Source organism: Pangasianodon hypophthalmus, chromosome 15 (assembly GCF_027358585.1).
Source record: "Pangasianodon hypophthalmus isolate fPanHyp1 chromosome 15, fPanHyp1.pri, whole genome shotgun sequence".
In the NCBI taxonomy this organism is placed as follows: Eukaryota; Metazoa; Chordata; class Actinopteri; order Siluriformes; family Pangasiidae; genus Pangasianodon; species Pangasianodon hypophthalmus.
In genome coordinates this window covers 13,298,365-13,323,162 of record NC_069724.1, presented here as the reverse complement: position 1 = coordinate 13,323,162, position 24,798 = coordinate 13,298,365, and the positions used below count along the sequence as shown (strand labels likewise).

At 39.2% G+C, this 24,798-nt stretch overlaps 1 protein-coding gene across 4 annotated transcripts; it reads right to left on the bottom strand.

Annotated features, from left to right (window-relative positions):
• Nucleotides 1-1,231: 1,231 nt before the first annotated feature.
• On the bottom strand, nt 1,232-8,175 carry bod1 (biorientation of chromosomes in cell division 1). 4 transcript variants are annotated; one of them, XM_053240074.1, is made up of 4 exons: nt 7,774-8,175; nt 4,344-4,468; nt 1,853-2,058; nt 1,232-1,676 (listed from the first exon to the last, which is right to left on the bottom strand). In XM_053240074.1, the coding sequence occupies exons 1-3, from the start codon at nt 7,909-7,911 to the stop codon at nt 1,854-1,856; spliced, it is 468 nt and encodes a 155-aa protein (XP_053096049.1). In that variant the 5' UTR covers nt 7,912-8,175; the 3' UTR covers nt 1,232-1,676; nt 1,853. The 4 variants fall into 4 exon arrangements, with proteins under 4 accessions (XP_053096049.1, XP_034167336.1, XP_026797165.1 ...); XM_034311445.2 differs by having other exon boundaries at nt 1,232-1,665; XM_026941364.3 differs by having other exon boundaries at nt 1,232-1,650.
• Between the last annotated feature and the right edge of the window lie 16,623 nt (nt 8,176-24,798).

Sequence of the window (24,798 nt, the reverse complement as noted above, 5' to 3'; positions counted from 1 at the left end):
GTTTCGGAAATACTTTTGTACCCCTCTCCTGATTGATACCTTTCAACAATGAGATGCCGTACATGCTTTGTAAGCTCTTTGTGGACTATAGCTTCAGCAGTCAGATGATACTATGAAAATGTCAAGAAAATCCTACAGAAACAGCTGATCATTATTTGAGGTTAATCAGAATCACTTCATCGATGACAGGTGTATAATAATTACTTCTGAACATGAGTTTGAATGTAATTGGTTAATTCTGAGCACAGTCACATGCGCCATCATAAACAGGTGTGCACACATGTTTATTCTTTTTTTCCCCTAAAATGTTTCCATTTGTTTTGCATGTGAATTTTTTTGGTTGTTATATCACTTTAAAGGTGTAAAATATTTTATTTTTAGGTTTTATCTTTTCGTTTTTTTTTACCCATCAAAAAAAAGAAGGTGCAGTTTTAATAGTGTGTAGACTTCTGATATCCACTGCAAATGTTGAAATACCAACATATTAAACAAATGAAATCACATAGTTAATTTTCAATCAAAAATTCTTTTTTTTTTTTTTTCACTTAAAATGAAAAGGTAAGCATAGTAACATTGGAGCCATGGTTATTAATACCCACTACTAGACAAAAGCTTTTTTTGCTTTTCCAATTTAAGTCTTCAGATTTACCTCAGTCTTACCAAGAAAACATTTTATTTCAATAGCAAGTGTATAGCTGAGGACACATGACTGCCAAATCTGGCAGACCAATGCATATCTCAAATGTTAGACTGAATTACATTCTCAGAAGAATGCTGCTGAAAGATAAACACATTGTAGACCTTCATCCCACTGGAAGAACATTATGTTCCTTCTATAAAGAAAAAACACAAACTCTCCACTGGAAGGCCTTGCCACAGCAATGGGGTTTAGCTCAGAGTGCTAAAAGCTTTCATTCCCAAACAGATTCCATCACTTGACACCATGTATGAGTTGGACAGAACACAGTGATCTTTCATAAGCACTCAGCACTCTGCTTAATGTCCAGTTGTGAAAGAAAAAAATCTGAAAGAAAAAAAAAAACTCTTAATGTCCAGTTGTGAATGGAAAAAAAAGAATCTTCTCCAGTATGTCATCACTGCAAAGAATCCTGGATAAATGCAGCAGCAGGCCATGGGCCAGTCATTAATTTGTGTGGTTCCCACAACAAAATGGAATCTGACAGAATACTTTGGAAGTACAATTTCAGACATGATAAAATGATGGAGGCAATTCCCAGTATGTAATATTTATTCGTAGAAGCATGTCCCTGTGTACCCTGTTACAAGCGAAAAAAGGAAGCATTTCACAAATGTGAAATGTCAGATTGTGTTCAGATTCCTCATCACAAAAACTATTCATTTACATGACATCATTTAAACAAGATATTCCATTCTTCTTTCACCCATGCCAATTTTATGGATGATTTCACACACACACACACATATGGTGCATAGGCCAAAGATCATTTCCTTCTCTTATGCTTTACATACGCAAACACACAAGGTCTGTCCAGCTCAATCTGAGCATGTTCCCACACAAAGTGTAATTCCAGTTTGGGTGCAATTCCTCAGCCAGTGACCCTGACGCTCCGGGCCGTCATGATCCCCAAGAAGCACAGCTGGCATCACATGGCACCTAAATTATGAAACCTGTGTGAAACAGGGCTGAAACGATACTGAAATATGACAAACATCTAATAAGCATTATGAGAGTTATCAAGGTTCAAATAACTATCAGCTAAGCCATGTAAAAAGATCACTTTATACAAGTTATATAATGTGTGATGGTTACACTACATTGCTTAACAAAAAAGTCCATTGTGATACCAGCTTCCTGAAAACGAACTTGTACCTTATTGTGCCTTTGCTGTGGTGGCGTTGCTGGCAGCATCCTGCTGCTCCGTCTCAGTTGATGAATTCAACACTCCTTCTTCTTTCTTCTCTGAGGCCAGGAATTCATGGATAGCTTTCTCAATGTGTGGCCGGAAAATATGGTTCAGCTTAGGATCCACCACCTGAGTTATAATTCGGTCCACACCAGATTCCAACATTCCGGACCTATGCGAATAGTGGAAAACTTCCTGCAGTTATTACTATACTTGTGATTTCAGCTGAAACCACAAACTCCAATACTAAAGAGTACCCTTAGGTGGTGTTCTAGTACTATTTTCTTATAACGTGTAGTATCTTTTGATTCTTTGCATCTTTTTTTTTTTTAATCCTAATGGACGTAGGGCTGCACCATTCTTGATGAATTTGAGAATCATGATCTCAATTTTAAGAAAAAAAAAAAACAGTTGTTGCAAGCTATTTCACAGTTGTTGCAATTTTGAAAAGAACTATTAATACTGGGTGATTTTCATGATTAATACAGTTAATTTGAATAATTTTTTACTGCAATTTTCAGAATGTTCTCATCAAGATTGTTTATGTATATGTTTACAAATTTATATACATATAACATACGTACATTTTTAATTTAAAAAGTCCATAAATGCTATTCAAAATTTTAATACAATAAAAAGCAAAAACACAGCCTTCTTAACTTGATAAACGCTCTGCCTCCAAACAACATGCTTAGACAAAACAAAACAAAACAAAAAACAAAAACGAGGAATGAATGTACCAAAGAAAAGTGGAAATATCAGTTCAGAGATGTGAATTTGGTTTGAGTTTGAATAGTCCCACGTACAAGTTCATGTAAAATAGAATGCTGCATTCGCTGGTCGGAAGTAATGTCATTTTCCAGCCCAGCATGTTCGAAAGACGAAGTGAAAAAAACGGACGCCTCTATGTTTGTAAGCATCGAGTTAGCCAGCAAACCATGGAAAAAGACGTTAACTCCAACCAGCGACTTACGAAGTTCGTTGAATGCAGCATTCTATTTTACATGAACTTGTACATGTGACTTTTCAAACTCATACCAATTCCAGTTCCAAGTTAGCCAGCTAACATGATGAGTATCGGCAATGTTTTAGATTTAACAAGGGCATATATGTCTGTATGTTGATTGATCAAAAGCAATACGTAAAGTATATACAGCATAACGCATTTAAAGCTGTTTCTGTGGGTAGCCATGATGACTGGACATCACTCTATAAATGGGGAAGGAACTCGGAGTTGAGAAGGCTATTCCTACCACTCTGGCTTTCACAGGGTGGAGTTTGGGAATTACAAGTTGCGAGAGCGAGTCGAATGCAGCATTAGCTGCAACATTTTGTAGCACTGTTCCATATGACAAAAACAGCCCCAGGAAAAGAAAATTATTGATGTGGTGGCATTTCATATCGCAAAAGACATGGCACCTATGTATGAGAAAGAAAGGTTCATTAAGTTGTACAAAAATAGTAACAGCACCATCTATAGCAAATAGTGCAAAGTTTCTTTTAAATACCTTTATTTAAATATCCTTTTTTATTCATGCTTTATTTGCTATAGATGGTGCTGTTACTATTTTTGCACATCTACATTTTCCAAAGTCCATTCTAATAAAGAAAACTTTGTTTGAAATGGAGAATCATTCCTAAATTTGAAAAAATCTAAATTTTGTTTTTGCAATATCGCCCAGCCCAAGGAACAATATATTAATTAACCTGATACATTACTGTAGCAGATTCTGAATGACTGATTTACAGAACGTCTGTAGTGCAATAAGCTAAATCCTTAGCAAAAATAACTGCTATTTAGTATAAAACTTTAACCATGTTAGGGTGCTGAGAGTGCAGTGCATCCTCTGAAAGTTACAAGAAAACCAGCTATATTAACAGCTGGTTAAACACTTAGTCATCTAAGTTTCTGCACTTCTGCTGATAGCAACACATAAACTACTTGTGGGTCAAAATCATTCTTAAATGTGCTCTATGTGCTCTATGTGCGAGTATTGAGTGAGACGGTGTGTAGCCATCACTCACTTCATACATCCCATTCATTCATTTCATAAAATTAGTCATTGTTTAGTAATTGGAAATGTATTATTCAGTCCTTTTCTGCTTTAGAACAATATGGGGAGCAAAAATTGATAATTTTGTATTTTGGTTCACATCTACTGAATCATGAGACCTGCTTTAACAAATTAGTCCTATAACTTTTGCCTAATTCTCCAAAAAAAAAACAAAAAGGTCTTATATATACACAGGCATAGGGCTGCAAAAAAAAAAAAAAATAAAATAAAATAAAAATAATAATAAAAAAAAAACAACCTAAAATTTGATCATAAAAATAGTATTTCAATGTATTTCATTATCAGTTAGTCGGGCTGTGACGCACACTGCGGCATGCTACATCATTTCATTTAGATTAAAAATACATTTGACTGGAAATAAGCGCTTTAATTCTTGACCTACTGTACTACGCTCTGTCGCAGACCATTGCGCACTTGGTTCTTGTTGATGGAGGGACTCCACTCCTGCGTGCTCAGGTGATTGGCTACGAAGTTGTCCACCTTCTGCCGCAAATTCTGATAAGCTGGCTAGAAAAGAATGAGACAGGTCAATTTATTATAAATTTGAAGAATGGATATTTTTTATTCACAACAGAAAATCACTTAGATATATGGATTATTATACAGTGCAGTTCAATTTAGTCAATTTAATTATTAAAAGTTTTCATGTCTTCATTTTTCTTGTCATTATCCTTGCCTGCTGTATAAAGCTAATGACAATTTGATCAATAGAGGAAAACCACTTAATTGATTACCAGGCAAAACACTATATTGACGCTTTATGCTCTGTAGCTACATGATATGTCTAGATGAGAACTTCATTAATATTACAGACGATATGACAGACTAGCTTCTAGGTTCATTAATCCAGTATTCACAAGCAGTGTTCTTGAAGGGAAACAGCTCAAGGCAGCTATCTGTAGAGTCATTCCAAACTGACGGGCAGAAAAAAGCTTCAAAGGACCCTTCTAAACAGTCCGAACGGACACTCTCCTGACGCAATTCTTTGCTGACAAGTATCTGTACTTCTTTTTCTTTCACTTCAGACTTTTAATTTTTACTCACTACATTTCAAGGGAAAACTTTCTACGCAATACATTAAAAAAGGTTCTTTAATGTTCTAGGTTCTGCAAGCTACATACTTTTGAAAATCATCAAATCTTTAGATAGTTTCTAACAAATCTAAACACTAACAGAAGTGCAGAGTAAAGCAGCTATGTGATAGAGGCTCCTCTGTACTGTACAGTGATGATAGCCTCAAAATTCCTCAACATGAATGATAAGCTAGTGATACTTAAACAACTAATACTGAAGGAGCAATTGTGTCACAGGTCATTCACCACACTTGGCCACACTTCATAGAACTGTTTGAGATAACCAGTGCCAAAAATGATTCCTGGAGCTGTGATATGATATTAGTTGCTACAAATATCTGGCATTCATTTATTCATTCATCTTCAGTAACCACTTACTGAGGATTGTGGTGGAGCCAGAGCCTATCCCTGGAACACTGAGCGTGAGGTGGAATACAACCAGGATGGGATGCCAGTCCATTGCAGGGCTCCATGCACACACATTCATACACTCATTCACTCCTGTGGACAATTTAGCATATCCAATCCACCTACTGGCATGTATTTGGGAGGAAACCGGAAAACCTAGAGGAAACCCACATGGACACAGGGAGAACATGGCCAGAAACTCCACACAGACAGTAACCCAAGATCACGATCAAACCGGGGACCCTGAAGCTGTGAGGTGTCAACACTACCTGCTGTACCACCATGCCACCCATATATCTGACATTAGATATGCTTTGTTTTTATTTAGCCAACTCACAGTGTGACAACTGGTAATTACCATGAATGCTAGTTTGCATAGTTAGCAGGCTTTTAGGTTTTAGAGATGGCAAAAACCTTAGATTAGCTGGATTAGCTCTCTCAAATTGTTGGCTTAAGGCCTTTAGTTTTTGATAGCTAGATTTAGTTAATGTTTTCAGAGTTTTGTGGGGTAAAAGATGCACTGATTTACCATCTCTTTTAGAGGTCTACCTTCAGATAATTATATTTACTTTCCATATAATATAAATAATTGTGATTACAGCATATGTTTATGAAAGATATGTAATTTATCTCATTAACAACCTTCAACAAAAGTTACTTTAATATTGTTAATGTGCTTAGATATTCAGTACATATATCTAATTGAAAACAAGTGCTGTATGCATGTTTCCTCTGTGGTCTTGAGTTTATAGCTGCAACAATTTCTGCAGATCAGAGATCTATTATTGTGCTCTCTGTTTTTGTGCTCTAAAGTCTCAGATATTTTTGCTGGTACGACTAGCAGGAAGCCACCATAGAATCACCATATTCCTGATGGTTCTGTCTTGTAAATTTACATATGCATGAGCTCTAGACTGTTGCTCGAGGTAGTAATAAAAGTTACATCATTTACATTTAGTCATTTGGCAGACACTTTTATCCACAATTGAGCTGAGCAGTTGAGGGTTTAGGGTCTTGTTCATGGGCCAATCATGGCAGCTTTGCAGTGCAGGGATTTGATCAGTAGCCCACAGCCTTATCCACTGAGCCACAGCTTATTTACTGCAGTAATTTTATTAGTTTATTTACAATTAATGGTTGCCATGAGTGATTTCCCTGTGACTTGCATAGGCTTCAACACTTGGACTACAGCCCATGTGTTTGTCTTTCAATTGGTCAATAATGAACATCAAGAAAGGCCCTTTTATGCAATTGTTTTATACACTTAAGTTTGTTCAAATGGCTGCAGTGAGTGTTCTCTCTTCTAAGTCTCCTTTGTAGGGCATGGCAGTTACTAATGATAGTGTTTGATGGCACCCCCGACTGACACATTATGATATAATGCTGTATTAGACTAAAGCTTGGGGGGCACGGTTGGGGGTTTGAATCCCGCCTCCGCCTTGTGTGTGGAGTTTGCATGTTCTCCCTGTGCTTCGACGGTTTCCTCCTCCAGTCCAAAGACATGTGTTGTAGGCTGACTGGCATTTCCAAATTGTCTGTAGTGTGTGAATGGGCGTGTGTGTGCGCGTGTGATTGTGCCCTGCGATGGTTTGGCACCCCGTCCAAGTTATGCACGAGTCCCCTGGGACAGGCTCCAGGCTCCCCTGCAACCCTGTGCAGGATAAGCAGTACAGAGAACGGATGGATGGCTAGACTAAAGCTCGTAACTCAGAATTTCCCACCAGGAAAAAAAAAAACAAAGAAAACGCACCCTCAAACATGGAATTCCTACTGGAAAAGTCATGAAGTGTCCTCAACATTGAGTTCAACGTATGACGTCATACTTGGCATACTATGCCAACAGTCCAGATGCAGCCAACAGATCCACTTTTGCACCAAAAGTACCACTTCTCTACTTTAAATGAGATTATAGCAGTCTTTGCTCAATCTTTATCAGCATACAGACACGTCAGAATGTTAACTCTGTAACATTGCCCTTACAGTTTGCTCTTTTGTGAAGGTAAATATCATGAACTTTAAACATCCTTTTCTCCACTGAGTGACGTCATTCCGAGTTGTGACTTCACAATGCAACCTAACGCAGTTTATCCCTGGCTTTAAATCACTGTGTCTAAATAAACAGAGAAAAAAAAACAAGGACCCTATCAAGTATAACATTCAGAAAAGCCATAATATAAAAAATGTAACGTGTCAAATTTTGCATTTTGTCGCCATTGGAGTTCCATAGTAACGGACGAGGCTTTATTTTGGTAAACATGAGCACATCCCACTCTGTAACACTGATGCTAGCTAGTCACATTTAGCTCTGCTAGCTAGTGAGGTAAATTTCACCTTGGTGTCCACGTCTGCCAGGCAGTCCCTTCTGAACTCGTCGAAAAGACCTCGGTTCTTCAGATGTTCCACGATTAGTGCGATTAGCTGAGGATCTCCTGGAGGAAGACCCGCTGCACTGTTTGCGTTTTCAGCCATACTCAGTTAGATGCACTTGATTATTAGCAGACTGGATAGATGTAGCCAATAGTAGCTAGCAAACAATGCTAGCTAACAAGTTATGAAGTTGCGTTCTTTGGTTTCTTTTTCTTCGTAGGTAAGAGGACGACGCTTGGTCTTTTTGTTAAAAAATGCGGCGAGCATTCAGAAAACGAGCAGCAAAGTAAAAAAAAAAAAAAAGAAATAAAAAAATAAACAGCACTGCTAACACATTGAGTTGAAAACACTTCCCAGTGCTTTGCTTTGTTGTGGTGGTTTGCTCATGAAGCGATTTTACTGCCACCTACAGCATGAAACGAAATATACAATAACACTTCAATTCACTTTTGATTTGTTTAGCGCTTTTAACAATAGACATTGTCACAAAGCAGCTTTAAAGAAATATATAAATTCAGGATATACGTTTTAAATGTATGAATTTATCCCTAATGAGCAAGCCAGAGGCGACGGTGGCAAGGAAAAACTCCCTGAGACGACATGAGGAAGAAACCTTGAGAGGAACCAGACTCAGAAGGGAACCCATCCTCATCTGGGTGATAACAGATAGTGTAATTATAAATAATTGCCTTCTATAACTGTGTATAACTTGTGTAACCATGAAAGTTCATTAAAGTTCAGCCATGAAGTCAGTACAGTGTCTCATACTGCATGCCATACTGGAATGATCTGCCATGCAGGTTAGTATGGTGATATGCAGGGTGGTGATCAAAGGTTTCAACAGACCGAAATAAAGTCACATCAGCTTCTGTAGATATACATGCTTTGTATAGATACTTTTTTGTTGTCTAGTTTTTCAGTCATAAATTATATAATGTAGATTAAAGCAACATTAAGGCTTGTGATTCATAAAATCAGTGTATGTTTTTATAAATGTCCACTTCTTGCACTTGAATAGTTTTGTTCATCTTTATCGGAGTTTATTTCCAGTAGGGTTTTCTTTGAGACATAATCAATACTGTGCTATAAATATAATTTTAGAAAAAGACTGAACTAAGAAATTGAATATATCTTTTAATACCCAAATATCCCATATTTGTGAGCCTTGCATGTTATAACTGGTAAACAGTATTAATGTAATTCCAAATTTCAAGTTCATTTGCTGGGGGTGGCCCCATATGGACTGCCTGAAGAACTGTTTGGATTGCTGGGGATGGTGCCACCTGGGGGCTGTGGAGATGGCTTGGGGATCACATATGGGGAGCTGTACTGTAATGGCTTGGGACTGCGATTGCTGTAGTGGCTTTGGGGCTGCAGTTGCCACGAGCAGCTTCGTACTCAGGACTCCATCAGTGGACAGTGGATAGATTTTAACCAGCCGGACCTCTTGCAAATACTGTGATGAATTTATTGGTTGCACAATTGCACTATTTGTCCATATAGTACACAATAGAAGGGATTTATTTATAATTGCACTATCCGTTGCACCCAGATGAGGATGGGTTCCCTTTTGAGCCTGGTTCCTCTCAAGGTTTCTTCCTCATATCATCTCGGGGAGTTTTTCCTTGCCACCGTCGCCACTGGCTTGCTCATTAGGGATAAATTCACAGTGATAAATTTAAATATTTACAATATATTTTTGTGAATCCATTTATTTCTGTAAAGCTGCTTTGTGACAATGTCCATTGTTAAAAGCGCTATACAAATAAAATTGAATTGAATTGAATTGAATTTGAAGTTGACATTACATTATTTACAGAAAATTATTTTGTAAGTAAGAAAAACGGACAAAACAAATGACTTGGATAAAGGCTAATGAATACTAATAATGGTAACTAAAATAGAAATAAAACATATAGTAAAATGTAGCCTATGAAAATGGTTTGAATATAGCCTATATTTATCTATAAAAGCTGTTATTGCTGACACAGACATTAGTCAAACCTTAAAAATAAAAATGACACACCATCAAATAATGTACCTCGAATAATGCGGGCTACAGCTGGGGGTAGAGCTTTCTCATACAAAGCCCCACAGTTATGGAACAGCCTTCCACTTAGTGTTCGGGGCTCAGACACAGTCTCAGTGTTTAAGTCTAGGCTGAAAACATATTTGTTTAGTCAAGCCTTTTGTGAATAGTTTTCTTAGGTACAGGGGCAGGTCTGGAGGGTTTCACAGGCATAGAGTGTTGTGGTGAAATGGGATGTTTGGATGCTGTCGCCCCCCCACTCTCACACGTTCACTCAGGTTTGTCGACGGTGGAGTGGCTGGCTGCCTTATGTCCCAGGGTGCCCTCATGTCTGTGTCAGCTTCTGGCTCTCCCTTTCAGTTATGCTGTCATAGCTAGTCTTGCCGGAGTCCCTGCTTGCACTCTGCATGCAAAGTACATCGTGCTTAACCATTAGAGGACAAAAGCTCACCTAACAATCTCTTCCCTTCTCTCCATCTCTCTCTCTCTCTCACTCTCTGTCGAGCTACACATGCTACTTCTGAGATGCCAGTGATGCCAGTGATCCTGACCCCTTCTGCTCCTCCTCGCTGCCTGACCCATCCTGATGCCCTACTTCTGGTTGGAGTTCTCATCGGTTGAGTTCGCTCGCTGCTGCTGGGGGTGGCCCCATATGGACTGCCTGAAGAACTGTTTGGATTGCTGGGGATGGTGCCACCTGGGGGCTGTGGAGATGGCTTGGGGATCACATATGGGGAGCTGTACTGTAATGGCTTGGGACTGCGACTGCTGTAGTGGCTTTGGGGCTGCAGTTGCCACGAGCAGCTTCGTACTCAGGACTCCATCAGTGGACAGTGGATAGATTTTAACCAGCCGGACCCCTTCAAATACTGTGATTGGTTGCACAATTGCACTATTTGTCCATATAGTACACAATAGAAGGGATTTATTTATAATTGCACTATCCGTTGCACCCAGATGAGGATGGGTTCCCTTTTGAGCCTGGTTCCTCTCAAGGTTTCTTCCTCATATCATCTCGGGGAGTTTTTCCTTGCCACCGTCGCCACTGGCTTGCTCATTAGGGATAAATTCACAGTGATAAATTTAAATATTTACAATATATTTTTGTGAATCCATTTATTTCTGTAAAGCTGCTTTGTGACAATGTCCATTGTTAAAAGCGCTATACAAATAAAATTGAATTGAATTGAATTGAATCAAAAACCATTTTTTTCATAGATGGTTAATTCATTTAAAGATATGTTTTCTGTTAAAAGATATGTTTTAACAAATGCCAACATAGCTCTCATTTGTTTGTCTTCATTGGGTTGTAGTAATGGTGAGATGAAGCTTCATGAAGTGTTCAAGTTTTCCATCCGTGTCAAAAATGGTTTATTTCTTGAGGCTTCAGGTGTCCACTAGATGCCTCTAGTGGTGAAAAAATAGGCCTGTGTAGCATGTGAAACTGTTTTAGACAACAGCACTGCATGTGTAGAATTTGGACAGGTAAATGCCAAAAATAAATAAATGGCTGATGTACACCATGCAAAATAAAAAAAAGTTCTTGAAAGTGTATTATGTTTTTATCGTAGCTCCAACTTAAACTTAAAAACATATGCGGGCAGAGATATCTTTCTGCATTGTTGATCGGAATCAGAATCAGAATGCACTTTATCCCCCAAAACACTATGTGATCAGAGATGGACAGATATGTATTGGAATTTCTTCTGCTGTGATTGGTGCCATAGACATCTAACATACAACAAAGTGTCACAAATTAACATGCAAACATTAAACAGTGGTACAAATGAACACACAGATTCAGAGACAGATCAGTCTTATACAGTGCATAGACAATCACATTGATGTACACATAAGGTGCTTAGTATGAATGGTAATCATACTAGCTCCATTCATATGAGGAAGTGTGCAAATAACATGTAGTATATCATTCTTGTGTCTAATAAATATAGTATTAATAAATTATAAGTATATACACTCAGATGGAGTACATGAGCATGAATGAGAGAGAGGGCAGTGGAATGGTGAGGTTGCAAGGAGTAGAGGTGCTGAAGGTGGATGATACTTGGGGTCAACTGTCCAAAGTAATGGAGAGTGTGGTAGAGATATGAAGAAGAGAGTTCAGGCAGGGTGGAGTGGGTGGAGTAGAGTGGCTGGGATAGAAGGGTATCTGCAAGAACGAGGATGGATAGGATTAGAAACGAGTATATTAGAGGGACAGTGCAGGTAGGAAGGTAGGATGGACAAAGTGAGAGAGGCAAGACTGAGATGGTTTGGGCATGTGCAGAGGATGGATGTGGGGTATATTGGGAGAAGAATGCTGACGATGGAACCGCTAGGCAGGAGAAGAAGAGGAAGACCAAGGAGGAGGTTTATGGATGTGCTGAAGGAGGACATGCCGCTGATTGGTGTGACAAAAAAGAGATGGGCAGAGAGATGGAGATGGATGATCTGCTGTGGCGACCCCTAATGGGAGCAGCCAAAAGAAGAAGAAGAAGACACTCACCATCCACTTTAAAAGGAACACCTGCTCATTTGTGCAGTTATCTAATCAGCCAATCATGTGGCAGGAGCACAGTGCATAAAATCATACAGATACAGGTCAAGAGCTTCAGTTAACAAACATCAGAATGGGGAAAAGGTGTGATGTCTGTGACTGTGGCATAGTTGTTGGTACCAGAAGGGCTGGTTTGAGTATTTCAGATACTGCTGATCTCCTGGGATTTTCACACACAACAATCTCTAGAGTTTAGACAGAATTGTGCAAAAAACAAAAACAGTGACGTGACGGTGAGTGTCAGATCATGGGGTACCAGGTTGGGATTAGGTGTACTAAAGTTGTATTGCTATTATAGGCCATTGATGTAATCATGTCTGTAAGATTAGCATTTACAAAACACTAGTGTGCTTCAACTGGTCAGTGACAGTGTTTCTATAAACAGGCAGTGAATAGTACTTTGAGACTGAATATGCTTGTACATTTTGGTAGTACAGACTACTCGAAACAAGCCACCAAAACTGGACCCAAGTCAAATACAAAGCAATCCATAAATGAGGCTTTGCATTAGGTTCTCTCAATGTTTGTGTGGCTTTACTCCAGATTCTTTGGTTACTTCCTGCCTTTCAAAAACATGCCAGTATCTGGAATAGCTATGCTAAAATACCAAATGTGTGTGCATGAATGGTGCCCTACAATGGACCGGTGTCCCATCCATGGTGTACAATATGTGGCCAAACGTTTGTGGACACCTGACCATCACTCATATTTGCTTTTTAAGCATCCAATTTCAGATTTAGTTCCCCTTTGCTGTTATAATAACCTCCACTCTTCTGGGAAGGCTGTCCACTAAATTTTGGAACGTGTCTGTGGGGATTTGCTCATTCAGCCTCGAGAGCATTAGTGAGGTCAGGCACTTATGTTGGGCGAGAAGGCCTGGGGTGCAGTCAGCATTTGAATTCACCCCAAAGGTATTCAGTGGGGTTGATTTCAGGGCTCTGTGCAGACCACTCAAGTTCTCCCTCTCCATCCTTGGCAAACCATGTCTTCATGGATCTCTCTTTGTGCTGGAACCTGTGCTGGAACCTGTTTGGACCCCTTAGTTCCAGTGGAGGGAAATCATAATGATATAGAAGACATTCTGTACATTTGAGTTCAAACTTTGTGGCAACAGTTTGGGGAAGACTCACATATGCATGTGATAGTCAGGTGTCCACAAACTTTTGGCCATATAGTGTATGCCTGCTAGTGTTCCCAGAATAAGCTCCAGATCCCCTGTGACCCTGACCAGGACAAAGTGGTTACTGAAAATGAATGAATGAATGAATGAATGAATGAACATAAATAACCATACCCCTATTTTGTTCCCATATATCCATTCCTGTCCTATCACTACTAGGCCAAAACACTAATAAACATATTTTCACACAAACTGTATTTGTGGCTGTGGCCTGATTAATGCCAAATACTGGGGAATTAACAGACCAGAAATGCTATAAAAAAAAGAACTGAATACACAATACACATTATCTTACACCTAGGCCATGGACACCATAATATATTACACTTTATATGAAAGAAACTGTTAGCTAAAAAGATGAGGAAATATGGTGGTGTTATATGAAGAGATAAGCATTAAGCAAAGGTTCAAAGGAAGAGAGGAAAACATCTGCATAGAAACAGGTCCAAATTTTGGGAACATATCACAGTACAGTCATGGTCATGTGACCAGCACAGTTTTCAGTATGCTAAATTATATTATATTTGAAATTGTTCTGCATTAAGTGGCCTTCTGTTTTGTGTATTTGTCATATCATATCTCTTCTGAAGGTACAGGTCACCACACCCCACATTTATAATCTGTTGCAGTATGACCTTATTAAACATGAAAGCTCTTGATATAACGTCCATTTGATAAAATGTGGTGTTTGTCCAGTCTCCAAAATGTGAAAGTCATCCATATTCGCCTCAGTTTGAAGGAGCACGGGGTTGCCAAGCAACAAGGGAGCGGAGCCATGGTGACACCAGAGGAAGAAATGTTACAAAGCACATTTTCCCTGATGGCTTTGTGTCTAGGTCTGTCACAATGTGCAACAGCAGTTCTATGTCACTTGAAGTTTATAGAAAATCTCTCCAAATGCTAAAAAGAAGACCCTGGCATATACAGACAAATGCTATTTCTTCAGAACTAAGAGTATATTTTGGCTAACTTAACATATTATTGTATGTATTCTGTGCCAGTTAGTGTCATAGCAGCTATTGTTTTTACAATAACACATTCTTCTTGCAGTAAGCAATTAGTTATTAGTTTATGAAATGGGGCATATCGGTTAAGGTGGAATGCATGAGTCTGTTCCTGAAGATGTCTTGTGGTCATGCATACCAATGGTTCACACACAAATGGGAAAGCCCATGGAAAACTACAACACAGAGCATGAGATGAAATACATTTTTACCACAAGATGGGGACCTAATGTCATTCATTGAAATCTCAGATCTACTTTCTTTCTGGAACCTGAATGAATTTGCCGGCTTTGGTTAACTGCTTTCCTGCAATGTGTGTCTCTGATTTTAATATTATTCATCATAACCAAATATATTTGATATATACCTGATATATTTGTTGCAATCCAGGTAATTGGACTGTTTAGTATTAAGTCAAGGGGACTGACCTTGGAGCATGATATGGTGAAAATGCTCTTTAATTTCAGAATTTTGGTGTTTGGAGGTGTGAACAGCCAGGTAAAGATGCCATGATGGCATTGCAAGCAGTTAATATGTAGTGATGCAAACCCCCACCAAACATCCCCTGTGAATCACACATGAGGTTTAAATTCTAGGGAGTTTTAACAAAAGAGAAAATAAAGTCTCTTGGATGTGTGGTGGTGTGTTTTGGAGGTTACACGAAAAGGCAGAATGTTGCCTTATGAAACAGAAATAAGGAGAACACAATGCTAAAGAATCTGTAGCAAAGTTTTGTGGATGGACTTGGGCTGTTGTGTAATTAGCACACAAAATAACCTGGGGCATGATCATTCTGTGTTCAGTTGTCATCAAATAATGCATAAATGTGCATAAAAAATTCGGGTTAGACTGAGCACAATGCCAGTCTCAAGAGCTTTGTTTTCAGTTACAGTTATGACTAGTACAAAAGAACAATTATTTATGTATTCATATTATGTATATTTTTATTTACCTGATTTTATATAGCATACATTAATGGTCACATACACTAATGAGCATATATAATTGTAATCTTTTCCAAGTAAAGAATTGTGAAATTAAATATACCGTCATTATTTTCAGCAACAGATTAGATTTTTAAAAATCTGTAAGAAACTGAACAAGTAAAAACAAAGCACTGATTAACATGCGTAACACCTTTTACACCTTAAAAGACACAAAAACACTATTTGTGTAGTAGCTGAGTTTCTAAGGTGTTTAGTGATCAACCAGTTTGGATATGAACTGCCCTAAATGAGTATGTAATTAGACAAAAGCAGAAAAGCTCTCTACTCTGAACTGTCTCTTAAATCAACCTGCATAAAGCCGCAGAGGTGATGGAAACTCACCCACTGGACTCCTCATCAGAAGCAAATTCAGTTTGCAACAAAAAACTAATTTGCAGCTCAAAACAAGCATGCAAGTCCTTTCTGTTGCCAAGGCAACTTGTTCCTCCAACTCCTCCATCTCCCAGGCAGTGAGGCATTGATCATTGCTTCACATCTATCAAGATAATTGCCACTAGATACATTTGCTCATTTTGAAAGTAAAATAATACACCAAACAAAGATGTAATCAATCTGCTTTGGAAAGCAGTTAAGCTGTTAGTGATATGTTTGTCTTTATATTTCAAATTCAACAGAGGTCTCTTTATTAAATTCAACAGAGGCAATCATTATTCTTTTTAGTTCACCATATTATAAAACTGGAGAACCCAAAGGAAAGCCACACTGACATGGAGAGAACATGCAAAATTTCACACAGACAGTAACCCAAGATCAGGACTGAACCAGAGCCGCTAGAGTTGTGAGGCGGCAATGGTACCCACTGTACTGTGGGTAATGAGTGTTTAATAGCTTATACATGGATTACAGTATTTCTAGCCATTAGACACCAGTTGTTCAAAATGAAATAAGTAGAAAACTATTTAAAATTAGTAGTGCATTTAAACATAATGCTATTATTTTGTGTTTAAACATAATGCTATTATTTTATGAACATGTATTCTTAATTAAGCCATGTGTAAATATAAAATATACACTCACCATCTACTTAATTAGGAACACCTGTACACCTGCACGTTCATGCAGTTATCTAATCAGCTAATCATGTTGCAGCAGCACAATGCAAAAAAATCATGCAGATACAGGTCAAGAGCTTCAGGTAATGTTCACATCAAACTATTTTCTGTGCTACCTCAGTGTAAAAATATTTGTAAACATGGTATTAATGTCCACTGTTACGCTGATGACACATAGTTGTATGTTTCAGCAAAGCCAGATGAAAGACACCAGCTTAATAAAGTTGAGGAATGTGTAACGGACATTAGACACTGGATGCTTATTAACTTCCTTCTACTTAATTCTGACAAGACAGAAGTACTTGTACTAGGACCGTATGCAGCTAGAAGTAAGCTTTCTGATTACATAATATCTCTGGATGGCCTTTCAGTTACATCATGTACAGCGGTAAAAGACCTTGGTGTGATTATTTACTCGTCTTTCATTTGAAGCTCATGTAGAAAATATATTTAGGATAGCCTTCTTTCATCTCAGAAATATTGCTAGGATAAGAAATATAACGTTACTACCTTATGGAGAAAAACTAGTTCATGCTTTTATTACCTCTAGGTTGGATTATTGTAATGCCTTGCTGTATGGATGTTCCAGTAGGTGCATAAACAAGCTCCAGTTAGTCCAGAATGCAGCAGCCATAGTCCTTACTAGAAGCAGAAGATATGAGCACATCACCCCATCACCCCTATTACCCCACACAGCATTGGCTCCCAATCAAATTTTGCATTGATTATAAACTACTTCTATTGATCTATAAAGCAGTAGGTCTTTGAATGGTCACGTGCCACAGCACCTGTACACCACGACTACTTTGATCAAAAGGTGCAGGCTGTTTGCTGGTACCTTGAATAGTGAAGGATACAGCAGAGGCAGAGCTTTCTTTTACAAAGCCCCACAGTTATGGAACAGCCATCCAGTTAGCGTGCAGTACTCAGACACAGATTCAGTGTTTAAGACTAGGCTAAAAGCATATTTGTTTAGTCCAGCCTTTTGTTAATAGCTTTTTTCCCTTAGGTAAAGGCACAGATCTGAATGGTTCATGGGCATAGAGAGTTTTGTTAAACTGGGATGTTTTGGATTCTGTTGCACCCCCCCACTCTCACACATTCACTCAGGTTTGGAGTGGTCTCAGAGTGCCCTCATATCTGTGTTACCTTCTGGCTCTTTCTTTTAGTTATGCTGTCATATCTAGTATTGCCAGAGTCTGGTCTTTAACCAGACAGATTTCAAATAGGACTGATACATACAGATGCCACACCTCCTCCCAGGGACTGACAGATAGATAAGCCATGTCTCCTCCTACAAGACTGACAGACAAAGAATCTACTCCTCCTCCAGTTGGAGCTGAGAGACAGAGAAATCATGTCTTCTCCAATAGGAGTAACAGCAACAGAAGCCACATCTCCTCCAATAAGACTAATGCCATATCTTCTATAGTTGGACTGATATATAGAAGCCATGGCTCCACCAATAGCCTCCTGCATATAGAAGCCAAACCCCCTCCAAGGGACTGACAGACAGAGAAGCCACACCTCCTCCTGTAGGATGGGCAGGCAGATCACCTATCAGATCAGTCCTGAGGACTGATAGACACATGACTCCTCTAAAAGGACTGGTAGACAAAAGCCACACCTCTTCTCTTAGGACTGATAGATACAGGAGTCACAGCTCTGGCAATAGGCCCGATAGATAGAAGACAGAAGGTGGTGGTGGTGACATGAATGGCTCTCTGATCCAGTCATATCTGGCAATGTCATCCAGAAGGAAGTGTTTCAGGAAATAAGTTTTCAAGGCTGAGGTCTCTCACACATGGAAGCACTCTGCTCTTGCTCATTGGTTTCAATGAATGATTCTCAAATGTATCAATGTCTCTTTCTTCAAGTCTCCCACCCCACATGTCCAGTGTCCTTGCGAATGATTGTATCCTATCTGTCTGCTGTGGCAAGTGTGTGTGGTACTATGAGACTGGAGATTCAACTCATTGAGATTGTCAAACATGCCAATTCAATTCAATTCAACAATGGACATTTTCATAAAGTAGCTTTAGAGAAATCCAGATACGCATTTAGATTTAGATCCTTAATGAGCTAGCCAGAGGCAACAGTGGCAAGGAAAAACTCCCTGACATGACATTGAGACAACATTTCCCGAAGAAACCTTGGGAGGAACCATTCTCTTCTGGGTCATTACTCTTCCACAACTGTATAATGTTAAGTCAAACAATACTGAGTATTTTGAAAGGATCCTCTGTATGAGCATCAGAGTCATTTTTGATTTCATTAGAGTTTTAGCTATAAGTCTATTGTATTCAAGTGAAGTTATCCACTGAATAATAAAAGAGACACTGGCATAGACTGTTTTCAGGCTATCCAAGTAATAGCATCCACAGCAATCTTTATGGTATCCATGTGACCACAGCAATCTCATGGCAAACTGAATGCCTGTTTCATCAGGCATTCTTCATCAATAAATTTCTTGCAAGTTCATTCCCTTCCTCTTCCAGAAATATTCAGAATTCTTCCTTCAGTGTGAATACCTTGGACAGCATCTTTCCACACGAGAGCCACCGGGACTCGCTGTGAAGCAGCACAGCAGTGTACTCTCCACCTACATGATACTGCCAAAAGTATGTGCACACCTGACCAATCATACCCATTTATGCTTGATGAACACCTCATTATAGACTTAGTCCCCCTTTGCTGTTATAAAAAACTCTTCAGGGAATAGGAAATTTGTGCTCATTTGGCCATAAGAGCATGGCATGCACAAGAAGTCCTGGCATGCAGTTAGTGTTCCAGTTCATCCCAATTGTATTCAGTGGGGTTAAGGGCAGGGCTCTGTGCAGTCCTCTTGAGTTCCTCCATATCAACCTTGGCAAACCATGTCTTTATGAACCTCGCTTTGGGCACAGGGGCACTGTCATGTTGGAACATGTTTGGCCCCTTAGTTCCTGTAAAGGGGAATTCTACAGCATACAAAGACATTCTAGACAATTGTGTACTTCTAACTTGTGGCAACAGTTTTAGGAAGGCCCACATATAGGTGTGATGATCAGATGTCCACATAATTTTGGCAATACAGGTTATTTCCTTGCGTAATGCAGAAAACATGCCAGCTTTCATTGGTCTTGTTTTAATGTAGTTTATGCCATTAATTACATCATTCAGAGCATTTTTAAACTCTGAACGTAGCTCTGTTTTGATAGAAACACCTCATGGTGGATAATACAGTGTGTCTACTCAGCTCCCAGTGCAACACACTTCATAAGTACCCTCAGACCTCCTTGTCTCCCCGCCATGACCAAATCCCCCGTTGGTGTAGATCCCCACACAGTCTTCCCATCTCAAATCTGCTTGCCTCACATACAGTGGATATTCACCCCTGTTACAACTGCAGGTTTTTTGATGTAAAAAAAAAAATGAAAACAAGATAAATCATCAGATCTTTTCCACCTTTAAGGAAAAACACTAAATTGATTAGGACCATAGTTTGATGACATAGACAAGCCTAGTTTAGTGATAGTGAAGTATAGTTGGCACAAACACATCCTTTTGGCTTCAGTTGTCTCTTAAATCAATATGAATGCAGGACTATTGAACCCTGCTCTATTTCAGCATTACATGCACAAACTCAGGCAGTGCAAGAATGTCCTTGACAGAGGCTATAAAATAAGCCACTAGAGGTCATTAATTTCCTCAGCTTTTAAGTTACATAGCAATTACCACATAGTCTAAAATAAGTCCCTTGTTCATAGACAAAACAGATCCATCATAACATAGAATCTGGATTTGACATTTAGATGCAAGGGAAGTTCTGAATGGCACTTGAACACACACTTAATGGCCAAAAGTATGTGGACTCCTGACCATCACACCTATATGAACTTGTTGGACATCCCATTCCAAAACCAAGGGCAATAATATGGAGTTGCCCCCACTCCACATTAATAAGCTAACAGCCTCCACTCTTCTGGGATGGCTTTCTGCAAGATTCTGGAGTGTGTCTGTGGGAATTTGTGCCCATTCAGTCAAAAGAGCATTTGTGGGTTCAAGCACTAATGTTGGATGAGAAGTTTACTGGAGTTCCTCCACACCAGACTCCTCAAACCATGTCTTCGTGGACCTTGCTTTGTGCACAGGGGCACAGTCATTCTGGACCAGGAAAGGGCATTCCCCAAACTGTTGCCACAATGCTGGAAGCATACAATTGTCTCAAATTCTCTGTATGCTGTAGCATTAACATTACCCTTCACTGGAAATAAGGGGACCAAACCCTGAAAAACAGCCCCAGACCATTTTCCGTCCTCCATTACACTGTTGACACTATGCATTCACTATGCATTCACTATGTATCACTCCAGAGAACACGTTTCCAAGGCTCCAGAGTCTAGTAGTGATATGCTTTACATCACTCCAGCCAATGCTTGGCATTGTACATAGTGATCTTAGGTTTGAAAGCAGCTGCTCTGCCATGGAAAGGTATTTCATGAAGCTCTTCTTGTGCTGGTGTTGCTTCCAGAGGCAGTTTGGAACTCTGTAGTGACTGATGCAACAGAGGAGAGGAGATTTTTATGCTCTATATGCTTCAGCACTCAGTGGCCCCACTCTGTGAGTCTACCACTTTATGGCTGAGCACTTGTTGCACCTACATGCTTCCATTTCACAATAATAGCACTTGCAGTTGACTGGGGCAGATCTAGCAAGGCAGAAATTTCAGACCTGACTAGTGGTAAAGGTCGCATCCTAAGACAGGGCCATGTTTAAAGTCAATGAGCTTGTCAGTTTGACACAATCTACTGCCAGTGTTTGTCTATGGAGATTGCATGGCTATGTGGTTGATTTTATACACCTCTTAGCAATGGGTGTGGCTCTACCACCTGAATTCAATAATTAGTATGGGTGTCATACTTTTGGCCATATAGTATATGTAGTTGGATCATAATTGACCTTGTAGTGTTGCCATCTCACAGGTCCAGAGTCTCTGATTCTGAGGTCTGAACTGGTGTCCCATCCAGGGTGTTTTCCCACTGAAGATGAATGCATCAATGAATCACTCATTTACCTGGGCATAAACAGTTTAACTAAAATGGGTGATACAGAATTATGAATAATTTGCTTTTTTAACAAATTGCTCACAGCTATAATAACCAAAACACTAGAAAATGAAAGTAACATTGAAGCCTAGCCAGATGTTTTGATTATTACACTACATTAAACTGTTCAGCCCTGTCTATGCCTCTTTGTCTGGATATGACACTGTATATTGTAAAACACTTTGTTATAGAACCCTACTATGTCTATTGAAAATGACGTAATTTGTTATAAAACGTGAGACATAACACATAGGGCAAATGCAGGGTATAGTGTCACATCAACTTTAGTCCGACAATGCCCCCTCGTGGGAACCCTAGGGAGTTTTGATTCAAACACTGCATATAGTGTATGATAAGATTCAGATAGAGAATCTTTCTTGTGTATTCACTGTGTTAATTTCTGTGTGGAATCAGCCAATCATTTGTTCTGTCTAATGTTTTCATCACTTTCTCTGTTTCTTTCCCATCATTTGCTCCACTCTCCTTTTCCCCCTTGTGTTCCTTTATTTTCATGCTCTTTCTCCCTTTTCTCACCTGTTCGTCTGCAGACTAGGGTCTTTCTCTGCTGTGGGCTGTTCTAGAAATAAAGCCAAACTGGGTGGTAGGAGCTACTGTGCACAGCATATCACACTTTGGCCCGTGATATCATTTTGTCTTTTCATTACCATATGAATGGTATGTGATCAACATAACTGATTGCAGCATATGGTAAATGCTTATGTGTGTTTTACTTATCATGCAATGGCATTTCAGGGAAATTGTATGTGTGTGTGAGCAAAAGAGAGAGAGAGAGCAGTTTTCTCTGCCTCATGCATCTTTAAAGATGGGCGGGAGGCTCAGTTTTCTCATGCTGCACGACAGAGTGTGGGAGGGAGGGAATGAGAGACAGGTGGGAGGGGGAGGCAAGAGAGATGACAAGAGAGAAGAAGTAGGTGTAAAATGAAAGCCCACTAAAGAAACATTCACTCCCTCTCTCTGTTTTCATCCCTCTCTCTCTATCTCCATGAGGGTATTCCCCCGCTTGCTTGTGCTCTCCCCTGCAAATCATGCTCTCTCCCTCTACCAGCATCATCAGGCTTATTATTTACTCTCAGGCATCAGAGGCATGAGAATCTGGCTATCCTTCTGTTGACCTCCACTCCTCTTCTCCTCTTCTATTTTTCCACCTCCTCTCAGCTGTTCTGTCCTTACCTCTACTCTGATGCATTTCCTTTGAGGGAGAGAACTGTTAAATCAAACTCCCTGATAGAAGGAGAGTGGGAGAGAGCGGAAGAAAGAGATAGTGTTAGTGAGAAAGAGTGTTAGTGAGGTCTGGAGAGGTACACTGTTTTGAGGGTTGAGAGACTGTGGGAATGATTAATGAGAGAATTAATATTTGGCTGGTGAAAGAGCAAGAAAAAAACTGGTGTAGTAGTATCAGAGCACAAGTATCATCCATCCATCCATCCATTTTCTGTACAGCTTATCCTACACAGGGTCGCGGGGAGCCTGGAACCTATCCGAGGGGACTCGGGGCACGAGGCGGGAGACACCCTGGACCTGGTGCCAATTCATCTCAGGGCACAATCGCACACACACTCGCACACCCATTCACTCACTACAGACAATTTAGAGATTATATACCTATCAGAGAAGCCCTAATATTAATAATATATCTAACCTCAAAACACAACAACTGTTCCAAACTGTAGACCTTTCTGTTGCTTGCAGAATTGAGAGTAAGATTTGGAACATTCTAGATAAGTATTAAAATGCATTATTCCAGAAAACTGGCAGTTTTAGTCACATAGTAGTTGCCTCATTTCTCCGGCGACAAGCCATTTACACAATGACATCAACTGACCACAGTATCAGGTTACATGCTTCGCTGAGTCTAGAATCTCATTGGCTCCTGCTCCCTTGACTGCTAAGTCAAGTTTACTCAAATCAATTAAGGAAACTGATTGCCTTAAACCATTAAAGTTTAAAAATTGATTGCTTCGATTACAGCTAACATAAATATTTGAGTTTACTTGACTTATTCTTTGTTACACTTACTTAAATCCACTAAGTTAAGTGTAAAGTGCAAATTAAATACACCACCGTGCCACCAAAATACAGCTGTAAAATATATTTGATGTGTCTTATTTTATTGATTAGTAGCCATTAACTAATCATTAATGGTCAAGCATTAAAGGTAACTGTTGTCGCCGTTCAGTCATGAAAGTCGTATATCCAGACCTTTAAAAGGAAGGTCTGGATATCTGACTTTCATGACTGAATGGCGACACGGTTCCATTTAATGCTTGATCATTTATTCATTTTATTTGAATATATCTGACCTATATTGTTCACTATTTATTAACTAACTGAATTGAAGTGAAGGTAAAGAACACACCAACAAGGATTTTTTTTGTATGAGGTGTTTAGGTGAAATTGGAAACAAGAAGGTTGGTCTAGGTTTAACCTAATATTATTTGAGTAAATAAAAAAATCTTTTTGTTGATGTTGCTGCTTTCAGGTTTGGTAAGTGGTCCATATTATATGTTGTGGTTTTTGCAACACTCATTAAAACGAAGCAGCTTTATAGAAATGATTCTTTTAAATCACATGGATGGGCAATGTGTCACTAACAACAGTTTTGGGAAGTGGCCGGACAAATCATGTACACGTCATTATGTATAGGAATTAAGAGATTCATCATTTGTCACAGACATGCTTAATGATGTTTAAAATAACGATCATAAAGAATGTTTACTGACAATGTAATATAGATAAAGACAAATGCACAATCTACATCTCTTGTCACTAGCTCTTTGTATATGGCCTAATATGGTAATAAAATATACTACATAGTGTAATTCAAAGAGGATGTACTTGTTCACTCACTCTTTTTCTGCTCACCTGAATGTCGTGTAGAGTCAAAAACAACTAAAACTAGCATTACAAGTCAGTGGTTTCCAGTGTGGAAATCAATAGGGTCCACTGATTAGTGTGTGTGTGTTTGTGTGGGGGTGCACACAAAGCATGAGTCAGAACTGGAGGAGGAATCGATAGGGGCTGTAAGTGATTGCCCTAATGGGGACTGTCTGCT